Below are 13,649 nucleotides of genomic sequence, written 5' to 3' on the forward strand. Positions count from 1 at the left end.
TTTACATTGCACTGGTCAGGGGTCTCCATTATCAGTTTGCAGGTCTGAGAATTACAGCGCAGTAAATCTTTCAACACCTGCAAACTCATTAAAGCCTGGACGGTAAAAGGTTTGGGGCTTTTTTGTGTTCATTTAATCTGATTTTTGTGAGGCCATCCTCACCAGTGATGGCAAATTTCCTTAATTCATGCAGGATGGAGAGGGTCAGGAGAGAGAGGATAGAAACAAGGAAAAGGGATTTCAAAAAGCCAGAAGGACTTTTCTCAAGAGAAGCAAGAGGCAGTTGACTGTTTAAAAAGTAAGTGTCAAATGCTTTCAAAGAGCACATAAGAAAGAAAGGCAGGGAGGAAAAAACCAAGATATCACAAATTTCATAAGAGGAAACAGGAGTTAACAGGGAGATATCTACAAACCAAATTTGTTCATTTGTGGCCCTGCTTTTTGCTGTCTGCCTGTACTACTCGTCTAAAGATACCCTACAGCTAAATGAAAAACCCTCCACTCGCACTCACTCGACTTCCAAATTAAAAACATTTTACAGGTTAGTAAATCTCCAGCTGAGGTGATGTAGCAAAGAACAGCTGTGAAGTAATTTTGATAATGATGAGAATAATAAGCACATGGCAAGGTTCAGGGCTTTGCTGTTGCAGCTTCAGTGCTCCTGAATAGATAAAAGTGATTAAATACTCCTGATTATCCCTGACCAATATGTAATGGATTTACAGCCCTTTCAATTAGTCAGTATTTGCTTAGGACTCATTATTTTGTCTTTGGTTAAGTAATCAGCCCAGAGACTCATGTTCTGTCTAATTCCTCTGAGCCAAGTGGGTACAGGGCACCTGACCTTTGAAATGGCCATAGCTGAGAGGCAGGAGTAACCACTACTCCAGCAGAGACACTGGCTATTCCAGCTAATCCTGACCCCACAGGCCAGATCAATGCACCTTAGTTTGCTACTAATGTCCTTACATCAAAATGATGGTTTAGAAATGTGAATCTATTGCTCCCCCCTTTAGCTGTGCTGCTGGCAGAGCAGTTCGATAGTCTCTATCATAAATAAATCGGGTCCCAGAATCATTACACTGTAACCAACAGCAGGAAATTTATAAAACCATGGAAATTTATAAAACTTTGGTAGAAGAAGAGGTAGTTAATAACAGCTAGCATTTTAAACCTTATCAAGTGAGAAACAATTTCAAAGTGAGAGGAAGAAAATCAATTGATAGTTTTACCAATTTCCATCATTTTCCACATGAAGTAAACTAGCTTTACTAGGTTTTCTGCAGAACTACATTTTGATGCCTAAGTGAAGCTATAATAGTCAACAGAACACCAGCACATAAAACCAATAGCAAGCAGACAAATAAAAGCCCAAGGAAAGCACTGCTATTTCAGATATTTAATCTCTCTCTCCCCATATGTGAATATGGCTGGGTTTTAACATTAATGGACTTGAAGAGAAGCAAAAAAAGGTGCTTATTCTCTCTGTTACACAACTGAAAAACTAGGGAATATGTAAGTCTTCTTTATTTCCTCTCAAAAATGTAACAATGACAAGGTTGCAAGCTGCTGCTTTGACTTCTCTAACATCCACAGTGTATGTCAGCACACACAGACCAGGGCTTTCTCTTTCACCACATACATATGAAGTTTGTGTAAACAGAGACCAGCAATAAAGAATCCAGAAGGCAGAGCTTTATATGTGCTAAAGCAAGAATTCCCCTTTTGCTGTCCGTAGGAAGATTTTGAATAGTTCAAAGCCAAAAATGGTTACTTCATATATAGGTGGTGTTCCATGCTAAGGCATTTACTCTCTCTCTTTTTCGCTTTATAGGATGTGTATATATATATATATATACATATATAGAGATAGATAGATAGATAGATAGATGATAGATAGATAGATAGATAGATAGATTGATTGATTGATTTCTTTGGGATTTGTCATGATTCCAAGACCCAAGAAAAAAAAAAATTCTCGTGGAAAAAAAAAGCAACAAAGACTGAGACCTAATAATGGTCAAAAAAACTATGGGGACAATTGATTTCTAATAATGATAAATGAATCTCATCAGGCACATGAATAGAAATTTATTTTGGTTTTGGGCACCACTTACTGTGAGATGCTGGAAAAGCCACGCTCTCATGATATTTGTTGCTACTTTGGGGAAAATGCCTCTTTTCTTCTGACGCTTTTTGTCCTTGTCTGGGTCATCATCATCTCCTGTACCAGGTGAGGCTACACTGTTGTCTAAACCATCACCTACAACAAAAAGAAAAACAGGAAGGAGAAGATGTTTAATGAACAAAATATAGAAGCCAAAAGTATAATTAATTACCAAGACACTACCACAGTTAGGGGGGTTTTCATTTGTCAGATCAGGCACATACTGCTTCTCATTATATAAGAATGCTGATACAAATATGTAAAAATTAGAAAACCGTGTCTCTCCAAATACTAATTTTGTGTTTCACACATGCATATATCATTAATTCAATTATAATTGTGTGCTTGACATAGTGCAGTAGCTCTTTTTCAATTATGGGATTCAGTGTGGGAAAACCTGCCACAAGAAAACCCATTTACTGTAAATGCATCCCTACAACCATTCTGAATATGTACGTATAAGTAATCAAGTTAAATGTTCTGTAGTCTATATATTCGAGGCCCTCTGCAGAGGTGGCAGTAACCATGTCACCGTTCAGTGCACATAACGCACTGTCAGATGAGCCCCTCCCCGTAACCATCACCTCCCAGCACACATACACACGCACTCACAAACACGTACACCTAGTATGACCCTGCATGCAGCATTTGCATGACATGAAAACTTCTACATCTCTACATCAGTGATCATTATCATTAAAAAAAAAAAAAGATGCACATCAAGGTAGAGCTCTCACTTAATCAGAACTTTCCATCAACATCCTTCTCTTCTGTGCTTTTCCCTGGCATTAATTGTGCATTAGCAAAAATCATTTACTTTTAACAGTCATAGTTATTTTTTCTTGCCCTCCAGCAAAAATGCCTTGAAAGCCTGCCTGGAGGGCATCTAAATTATGTATCTGAAAAACTCTTCTGGCAAGGCATTGCAGGACCCCTACTTTCTTAAAATTCATACGAGCACGTCTTCCTGTTTTTGGGAAGGCATCAATCAAGAGCAGCAATATATGCCATATTCCTACATTAATATTTGAACTAATAACTTTAAAAAAAGGAAAGAAACAAGATCCGACTTGTGGCATAATCAAATGCAAAATAAATGAAGAATACTGGGACAGCACTGAGACTTTATAGATTGCTGTGTTTTCCTTACACATCATTAGCCCGGAGCCACACGAAAGAGGAAAACAGAGAAGTGGAGAGTTTGTGCTCCCTGCTGGTGTTTAAGAAGCCGAGGTCCTGGAAGGACATCTGGGAATTGTGCTGAGACGGTGGTTTTTGTAATTTAAGAATAGACATTCATTAGCAGTAAATGCCATAAATCCCATGCTAAGTAAAAACCTTGTCCAAGAAAGCCTAAAACAATAAACTCTGTGCTCAATGTAGCCTGAGCTAGACGCTCCATAGCTTCCTGAGGAATGCTATAGATTCACGAGCTAATTCCTATAGCCTCGTCTAGATCTGTAGTGCTACTAAACGAAATACATTGCTGCTACATACAGTCCATTTGCTTCAAAACTTGCATTTCAGCTCCATCTTCCCTCCCATGCCAGATCACCTTTCTCATACCGTGTCCCCTCTGAAAAACCAACCCTTTTGGACTGGAGAGACAGAAAAAGCCACAGCAAAGAGCTGGCAGATTAATTTTATTGACATTTCCATTTTCACTGCAATGTGATACCCTCCATCACATGGAAGAGATGACCCTCACTATTTACAGACTGACAGGCCACTTCATTACAACCACCCTGCCCCAAGGCAGAGCAGCTCCTTTCCATCTGCCCAAACACCAGAGCAAGACCCTGAAGTCGCTGCTCTCTTTCTCGTGGTTTTTTTTTTTTTTCTATTAATGATAGAGAAAGGAGAGTCAAATCACAGTAAACTAATCGAAGAGATTATGGAAGCTCTAAACACTGTAACCAACTGTTTGCTTTCGCAATATGTTGGTTATTTAGAAAGCACTCCTTTCTGCTGCTTTCTTACTCCCCATATATTCCACCCTACCCCTCTCTCACAGACACGTGTGCGCGCACACACACACACACACACACTTTCCACTACGCCAAGGAACTGCTGCAAGGCAAATTCTCACAAACACTAATGGCTTCTGACTGCTCCTTGGCAACCCCAGCATTTTAACCTGGGTGGATATGCTCTCCAAAATACAGACACTGGAGCTATCTCATCAGCTGTTCATGTGACACAGATGGAGAGTGGCTATTAGGAGCCAGGCAATGGGCCTTGGGGATCTGAGGTGCTGTACTGTAGCCTCAGGCAATTTTGAAAAGCAGTACCAGGAGATGGGGGAAAAAATCCCTACTGAAAGTGCAAGTTTGAAGTCAGTCAGTCTGTTTGTCTATCTGTCGTGCGGATAAAGATATCTTTGTCTCTTTAGTGTGTATGCACAGGATGTGTGGAGCTGTAAAACTTCTGCTCTGCACCATCCTTTCAAACCACAGAAGCACCAGTTCACTCTCTGTATGGACAAATTCCTGTCTGTCTGCATATACTCTCCTATTTGTGAGCATCCTCAGCAGGAGTCGCCTACGTGCTAAATCAGTGTTTGGACCTTTTGAAGATATTATTAATATCCTGGTTTTAAGAAGATAATAGCAGCCCAAGAAAGAAAAGTTCAGCTAAAGCTCCCGTTGCCTTCCCATTCTAATCAGCAGTTGAAATCATAAGAGTTGGTGCTTTCCTAATCTGCTCCATAACCTCGTGAAAGAAAATTCAAATATTGTAACTCCAAATGATATCAGAAGAAAAATACAGCAAGATTTTTTTCCTCCTGGTGTATGACAGACCCAGCCCTGTTAATCTGTATTGTCATATCTTTAGTAAGACAACTACAACTGCTCATAGTAGTGGATGCAGTTTCTAGTGAGAAGAAATCATAGAAAAAGCCCATAACTGTCCTTTCCAAGATGGAATTATTTACTTCTGGTCCCAGTTTTCTGTATCCAAATAAATATCAGTTACTTTAAATGAAGAAAAATAAATTATCAAAAGCTAAATAAAATGAAGAGATATGAAAATCACTTTATGGCAGACTGGATTAACTATATTTTTCACTACCATATGAAGGAATCAAAATTTAACTCATTAAATCATCATTACAAGAGATTCTGCTTATATGAACTATTCATATCCTGGTTTAGATGGTAATTTTTAAGAAGAGTAGAGTCAAATCGTAAATTCTATGGAAATTGGGATACAAGCATAGTTATACCAATTTTCTAGAGGAGAAATTAAGGCTAGATTTTGGTCCACTGTCTCTCTCTTTTACACAGTACCAAAAAAATTAAGTGTGATTTTCTTCTGCTTTCTGTACTGTTCACTGATTTGTTCTTGTGCAGACAGTATGCATTATTGCAAAACCCTATCAGTGATCTAGGAAAGTGGAGAATTCTTAAGTGGCACTCTCTTTGTGGAGGTGTCAATGACTATGCAGGATTTGAGCCAGTAGAGAATTAGGCATTTTACCCAGCTTGTTTAAGATTATAGCAATGCTATGTAATAGTCTCAATAACCCCTATAAAAGATGGAGAGAGTTTACAAGAAACCTTGCAAAGTGACCCACCTGGAGTCCCTTAAAGACCTTCTCTTCTAGGGGAAGAGTTTGTAGAGGACACTGAATGTGCAAGTCTTCTTTACACAGCGGGAAGCTGGGCTTCCACACTGGCCCTGTGTTCAGGCACCCTTAGCATGTGCTGAGGGTTTCCTCCCACAAGATAAATCCCTTTGCATTGAAAGCAAAGGAGACTACATCTTCTTTTAAAATATCATATAAATAGTTACAGCAGGGTTTCCACTGCACCATAATTCCAACTTAACTTTCTGCAAACTGATTTCCTTGGACAGACAAAATTGCAAAGCCCAGTGTTGACACAGCCAAGGACTCTTAGCGAAACATACACCAGTCCTACATACGGCCTGTCCAACCTTATTGTATCAATGAATTTTTCTTTGTTAGTCCTCCACACTACCAGTATTATCTCAACCCTAATCTTTGTGTTCTTCACGGAGTAAAAACACAGCAACAGATGAAGCAAGTTTAGAAGCGGCTCATCTTGTCTTTTTACCACTTGTGAACAGGATGAATAAGAAATTCCCAATCTATCAAAATGATAACTGAAAGGATGACCCAGTCAGGCCAAAGCACAGAAGCCTGTTAACAGTCCAGATTCAAATTCTAGAAATAGTTTCTGTTACCATCATAGCAAGTAGAGCAGTTATAAAAGTGATTTCTGGAAAAGAACATTTCAGAACCCAGTGTCTGAGTTTCTTCACCATCAGAGGTCCCTTACAGCTTTAAGGTTTGTCACACCGAAGGAAAAGAGAGAACAGCAGGAGTATCTAAACTGGGGGGAAGACAAGACACTTCACCATTTCTCTAAAAATAGTGGATGCAATACGAAAAGCAAGCCAAAGGATTCTGAAAAGGAAAGCTGCAGTGCACTATGCTGATCTTAAGTAAGCTACTCTAATCTTCCAGTCTAATATTTTGATGGAGTGGAATATGTAGATAAAAATGCAAAACAAAGAGGAAAATCTGCATGCAGCCTATATTAATAATTTGCAATTATTTGTTTGTACTTACAATGTGTCCATCTGGACACATAAGTATTGTAAACCATTATTAATAAGGACATTCAGCTTAGTAATATGATCTATATAACCACCAGAGAAAAATCTTAAAAATCTGGTTAATTATCACTGCCAAAAAGCTGGAGAGAGAAATGTCTGAAGATGGTTTTGAAGATAAGATAGTCTGTGTTGAATGGAAGACTGGCAGAGAGGGAAGGTCAGCTCCAGAATCAAAGACACTTCAGGAGAATCCTTATCTCCATTCTATCCTCTTAAAATTATCAGGCTTTTAGCCTTACAGCTCCAGTAGATCACAGATCTTTGAAGGAAGTTCTGGCTATGGATTGTTTTTTTTTTTTTCTTTTCTTCTTAATTATTCTGTTCAAGGAAGTTGACTTAAGTCTCCTCATACCACAGGAGCCATGTTTATCTCCTGCACTTACTGCTCAGGGAAACTGAGTTAAGATAGGTTATGACTGGCAAATATGGGACTTTGAAAATCACAAACAGTTCAGGTGGGCAACCCAGCTTAGAGCTGTGCCATCAGTGGCAGTGCTCTGCCAGCACCTGTGCTGGTTTTGTTAAATTACTTTACTGCAGGAGGAAAGGAGCCATCAGAAGCTGTTCAGGGGCCTTACAGGCACTCTCAGCTTGTGCTGACCTGCATGATCACTTCTTCCTGGAGTGGAGTGTCCTCAAGTGAGCTGCTGCAATCAGACCACTGTGTTCTCTCCCCTGCTGTCTCTGAGACACCCGACATGTCTCATGGTTCTCTGTTCTATGTTTCAGTGGGCATCTTGGACAGAAAGAAAGGTTGGACACTGGAACAGGAAGACTTCAGACATACACCACTACTGTCTCTCTTACTACAGAAGGTGTTATTCTTTTGCCCTTCTAGAGGCAGGAAAGAGGCAAAGACCTGGGCTTCTCTCTTGCTGTCATTTTGGAGGATCTTTTGCTTTCCAGAATAAAATGCAGCAATTCCATTGGGCTGATAATGTAAAGATGATATGTATGAATTTCACACAAGGCATTAATAATTATTGCAAATTCAAATAGGAAGAAAACTTAAGATGCTATCAGACCCCACCTACAAAACTATTCTACGTAATCTAATTACAACTTAGCATAGTTTGTCACTCAGGAGTTAGTCCCTATTGCCATCTGGCAGTATGTGCTAAAGGCTTAAAGACTTGCATAGTATCCTGTATATAAAGTGTTTTTACAAGAGACAGAATGAAAACTGTTTCTTTTCTCTTTCTGGACAGGCACCCCTCTAGAGTCACTAATATATTTTATCTGCAAAAATGAAGTTACAAATTTTTTTTATTTATTCAAAGTAGGAAAGACATTTCAGCTCTGTTATTATAGCCATGCATGCTATAAAATCAGTGATCTAAGTCTTTCAAAATTATTTTCAGAACTGTTGAGTTTCACGTTTCCCCTTTCATAATTTTTCAGTCCAAAAATAAGAAAAGAGCCTGGCTTTTTTGTGGCCTTAATTGTCTGTGTTTAGAGCTCATATTTATTTGTGAAGTGAATTGAGAAATCTTAGAAATTCTGTCAAATGCCAAAAGTATATTTTTCTAGCTTTTATACGAGAAAACTTATAAACCGCAGTTTAAATGTTAAGGTCTTTTATGCAGCCAGGAGGTTCATGGTTCGTTCATTGTGATCCAACATTTTTTCACATCAGGTGAAAAAAGTGTTCCAATGCAGACAAGGAAACAACAGTAAAGCAACCTGCTAATTACTGATCTCTCTTACGTTCCTGCTGTGCTAAACTGTCCGGACATGTTGAAGTGAAATTTTTCTGCGATTTTCAAGTGACTAGTTCATGGCCCACTGCCGTGGAGTGCAGGAGAAGGGATGAAATGCTTTAGTTTACATGCAACATTTACTAACTGTGTGGGTTTTCCGACATTAAAGAAGGGACAGTGACCCATGCCACCTTTTTCACACTCAAAAGAGCACTGAAAAAACAGTCTTCATAGGCTTACCTCAGGCTTCCCTGGCCCTTAACACCCTCCCCCCAGGGTAGGAGCAGAAAGAGAAAAAAGAAGGGATTTTATGCTCCTTTCTCTTCAACTTTTCAGGCGGTATAAGCAGCATTTAGCAAATTCAGCCTCCAAATGGCTCCAAATGCTCTGAGCTGCAGGGGCTCATCCTTTGTTAGCCTCCCTCTATTTACACAGGATTTACGCAGGCTCTCCACTGAAGAGACCACATGTTTCTGACAGAAAGCACTTCCATTCACACTGCATCAGGCAACAGGATTGTAACCACTGCAGCTTCACGCTGACCTGAGATTAGGGATTTCAGCAACATTGAGATGGTAACAATCTGCTAACTAACAAAAATTATCCACGGAGAACTCTGCTGCATACTCCAGTTAAAACTACCATGGCCAGATAGATTAGGTTACTTTAAGGGGCAATTAAGAACTAGCTACTGTCGAGAATATGCATGTCCATCTACAAATAACATACACACAGAGAAAAATATCAGCAGGGGGAAAAAACAAATTAAAAAAAAATCAGACTGCAGCTTGGATTAAAACAATTTCACCCACTGGTTGAAGACATAAAGTGTAAAAACAGACAGATGGACACATATGTAAATGTGGCTGCATTTGTTTCTCTGGAACTGGCAAGTTAGTAATAACAGTATAGTTTAATAATTTATTTTCCATGATATTTTCACACTGGTTAACTGGGCAGTGGCAATGTCTATGCGGAACTTCAGGAGCAGAATATTACCTTCTACCTAATTGGTTCTGGGGCAAACAAACCGAACTAAGTGACCTCTCTTGCCTCTACCTACAGGGACTCAGTACTGGAACCTGGTATCAGTCTGGAGTTTTTAAAATTTGGTAATGTTTTTCTTAAATCAATTTGGCCAGTCAGGATTTCTGCACTGAGATTTTTTCCCAGATTTAGTATTGTGTCAGGCTTTTTCAAAAACACACACAAGCACAACAAACATGGCTGGTTGGAGTTTGTGATTTTTTGCTCAATAGCTTTTCATGGGGCAAAAGAAAATTGGATGGGAGCACAGGGCCAGGAAGGACCACACAGATCCAGTTTTTGATGAGTTTTATTTTGACATTTTAATTTGGCAAATTATTTTGCTTCTGCAGCAAAGGACAAAATAATTCACTACCATAATAGTAACTCCTAGATGCATCTGATAACCACTTAAAAACTACTAGGTATATTCTAAAGTTGTCCATAATATATCATTATAAAGCTCTTCTGGGCACTCAATGATTCATTTTTAGTGATCTCTCAAATGCCCTTACCCACAGTTAACACTCAGATTTTATTAAGGAAGAAAGCAGGGACAAATGTCCACTTAAGTCCCAGCTCTCAAATTCAACTCTGCTTGCGCTGCAGTACCTAAAGCTAAAGCTTTTTTAATGTTCTATTCACCTCCCCTGTGTGGCATTTCTGCTAACACAGAGTTCACAATCTTTCAGCCCCAAACACAGAAGGCTGCTATCTTCAAGTCATCCGAGGAATGTGCCAGATACTATCATCTCCCCTGCAATACAAAGAACCAGAAAGAGGCAGAGACCAAAAGGAGACCGTGCTGATCAGGTTACTAAAGTCCAGAAAGTCTTTCCCAGAATGCTAAATGTTAATCTTTGAACCAGAAAATGTTATAATTAAGATCCTTGTAGTTGGAGGAAACGCTAGCTGGAGAAGTCAAAGGTACAGCCATTTGAAGTTGTACTTTTTTGCACGTTTATCCTAATCTCGCACTCCTCATGCTGGCACAACTGCCATCAAGCACTTTGTTCTATTCAAGCAAAATTATCATTAATGTCAGTGGCAGTTTTGCCTCAGTAAGAAGTGTAAGACCAGATCCTTGTCTTGTTCACAGAGAATTGCAAGCACTGCACAATTCCAGAGGAGATGCACTCATTAAAACATATGGTTTATGCTGATTTATGATGCTCTTCTATTTAAAAGTAAAACTCACTTTGTACCTCACCAGGAAAGTGTTCAATGGACTTTTTTCTACATGGTTTTAACTTCAATTTCCACCCTCCTCACCTCAGTACAAGTTGGTAAGTGTACTCCCAGTTTTTGGTATCTAGGCTGAAGGAAAGCATTATTAAAATAGGTTTAAGTATTTTATGTGCTTCAGTAATTACTTTGCAGTGTGAATGTAAATAGCTGTTATTCTGTTTAAATTTTTCATCCTACTAAACACTGTCACACAAAGTGTCCTTGTGCTGCAGTTTAAGTGGCATTCTTTTAAAATCTTTTTTTATATATTTTTAGAGAAGTATTTTTGGCATTCTCATAGTAATTCTGTTAGGAATACCAGCTGCAGACTGGCTACAGCTGAGGCAACAATAACAAGTCATTAAAGAAATCAGGAGACAAAAAAAATATTTTTCTTCTGCTGAAAGCACATCTCCTTTAAGAGACTATTTTCCTTTTTTAGTTCTGGGATAATGTTTTTCATTTTCTCAATCAACTGTATGAAAGTAAGTATACATTAAAGAGCTATATTTTGTTTAAAGTACCATTTTTTATTTGCTATCCTGTTTCTTTTGTCATCAGAATAATATCAAATGTGGGCAATATAGCTAAGTTCAATTAAAATTCTACCTGCAGCTGAAGTAATTAAGCTCAATTGTACCTCATCAATATTTAACCTTTACTATTTTGCAGTTGTTTATATATAGCAGAATGTGAGAACTTAAAAGTAGATGATGACTAATATCATGCACCATTCTTGTTCATTAAATCATTAATGTAGTTTCTTTAAGAGTAAAAATGACTGGGTTTTTTTAAAGGAAAATAGCAATCAGAACATCTCAATTTTCCTCACAGCCGTTAAACTTAGTTACGAACTGTGAGATATTTTAATGTCTTGCAGTTCCCCTTAGACCCTATGCTGTTTGACACAACTTCTTGTTCAGGAGACAGCCCCTAAAATGATGCCCACTAGTATAGCAAGAGTCCATGTACTGTCCACATTAGAAATCTCTTTTTTCAGGACTATTTAGTTATTAAGAAAGCCCAAGTTGAAATATTACATATAGGTAACCATGGATAAGATTTTTTCATAATTAAAAAAAAAAGAAGTTAGGACTAGAAACGTAACAGACAGTTATTCCTGAGAGATACTAAGTCAAAAGCTTAAATTACCAAAAAGGACACTTGTTAGGCCACGAGTCCAAAATGCACATTAGTCTATTTTAAGATGTATTAAAGAAAAAATGGAGGATGGCTAAAAGCTTAAAAAAAAGATGTTTTAGTAGAAAGGTCTCAGAATGAACCATAAAACCTTTTTCTGGTGATAAAATGTATACAAATATGTGTGTTACATAAAACACAAATAAAAGTACCATCTTGATATGCATTCACAAACACCTGAACCGCATAAGAAGAGATGCTTGCTGTGAATGCATAGGTCAGAAAAAATTTAAAAGTACAAAACAACTCCAAACTCGGCAAGTCTTACATACCATAAGAGCTCCAACACCTATGCACAGTAGGGTGGAATAACCCGCTGGGTGCCGCGGACATATATATGCACTTCCTCCTAAAGTGTTCATTTGGCTGGCAGTCTGGAAAATGCCAGAATGTGAAGGGTTACGTGGCAACACTGACAGTCTGCTCTTGCAGGTTTAACTTAAAGGCCGTACTTTAAATATAGTGTGCTATGTATTTGGAAACACAACTGATACTCTTTGATGTGCTATTTGACGCTCAAAACGAAGGACTCAATCAAGTCTTGCTCCCACTGGTGAATCATGTCCAAAATGACAAAAGCGTGCTTTGGACATGCCCGTATTTATTTTTGGGGGTACCGTTTTTCAGAAGTCTTTTCCTCCAAGAAACCTTGTAAATGTTAAGTGTAAACCATCTATAACTTACATGCTATATATATTGGATGATTAAAAGTGGTTACTGGAAAGGCTGGAAATGTTTTCTTTCTTTGCAGCTCAGTAGATGGACAAAAAGAGCAAGCATTAGAGTGCTAAAGCTCCTAGCTAGTCCCTGACAGCTATCTTTATAATATCAGAAAGGCAGACAAGCAATTTATTTTTTCCCATTGTATAATTTTACTTTTTTGTTTCAGGATAATATGATTAAAAAACAAGCAAAAAAGAAGGGACAGCTATGGCTGCCTCTCTCTGCAGCCAAACTGTCCCATAAGGCACTTTGGGCTGCTTTAAATGATTGAAAGAATGGACATTCACAAAGTTGCGTAGAAACAGGGGAAAAAGCTTTTTGACGAAAGCTTCTATGAATCGGATTTAGAAAATAATGAAGCATAAAAAGAGCAAAACCACAGGGTACTAGCTTGTTGTAACACTATTTTCTTAAAAGTTCCCAGCACAAAACTCAAAAGCAAAGATACCCCACTCTGACACCTGATGCTTTGCCTTTTTGCTCAAATCCTGTAATTTCATTTCAGGTCTTTCATTGTCGCAGAAAATATTACAAAACACAAATATGCAGTGCATACAAAGTCTTCCTAGACTGATTTGTGTCCCTGAGCTCTTTCTAGGGAAGAGCCTCACAAACTGGGCTCCAGAGAGCTTACATCACCCCACTCCCCCCCTTCAAAGGAGATAGGGTTGCCTACATGTAGGAACCCCAAAGGAAAAGCCTGGCAAGTTATGAGACCTCCCTTCCTTCAGGTTCAGATGGGTAAAATGGAGTTTCCCTCTGGACCTAGGTTCACCTAGCCAGTCAGAGAGCTGACCTGTCTGCCATAAGATCAAATATAAGCCCCGCCAATCAAGTTGCAGTCCAGGCTAAATGTGCTGATGCAACAAATTTCCAGATCTTGATCTCACGAGGCAGGGGAGTCATTCTTCTCAGTGATAAAGTCACTGAATGCACTCTTGAGGAGATAAAAAATTAAGAAC

The 13,649-nt window shown here is 38.6% G+C and overlaps 1 protein-coding gene across 9 annotated transcripts in view; it reads right to left on the bottom strand.

Moving 5' to 3' along the window:
- The window catches only part of MEIS2 (Meis homeobox 2), a 174,240-nt gene that overhangs the window by 118,883 nt on the left and 41,708 nt on the right, over nt 1-13,649 (bottom strand). For all 9 annotated transcript variants that reach the window (XM_032112307.1, XM_032112305.1, XM_032112302.1 and 6 more), the window contains exon 8: nt 2,118-2,263. In XM_032112307.1, coding sequence (XP_031968198.1) covers nt 2,118-2,263 — 146 coding nt within the window. The remainder of the gene's footprint in view (nt 1-2,117; nt 2,264-13,649) is intronic.

Source organism: Corvus moneduloides, chromosome 6, assembly GCF_009650955.1.
Source record: "Corvus moneduloides isolate bCorMon1 chromosome 6, bCorMon1.pri, whole genome shotgun sequence".
Lineage (NCBI taxonomy): Eukaryota > Metazoa > Chordata > Aves > Passeriformes > Corvidae > Corvus > Corvus moneduloides.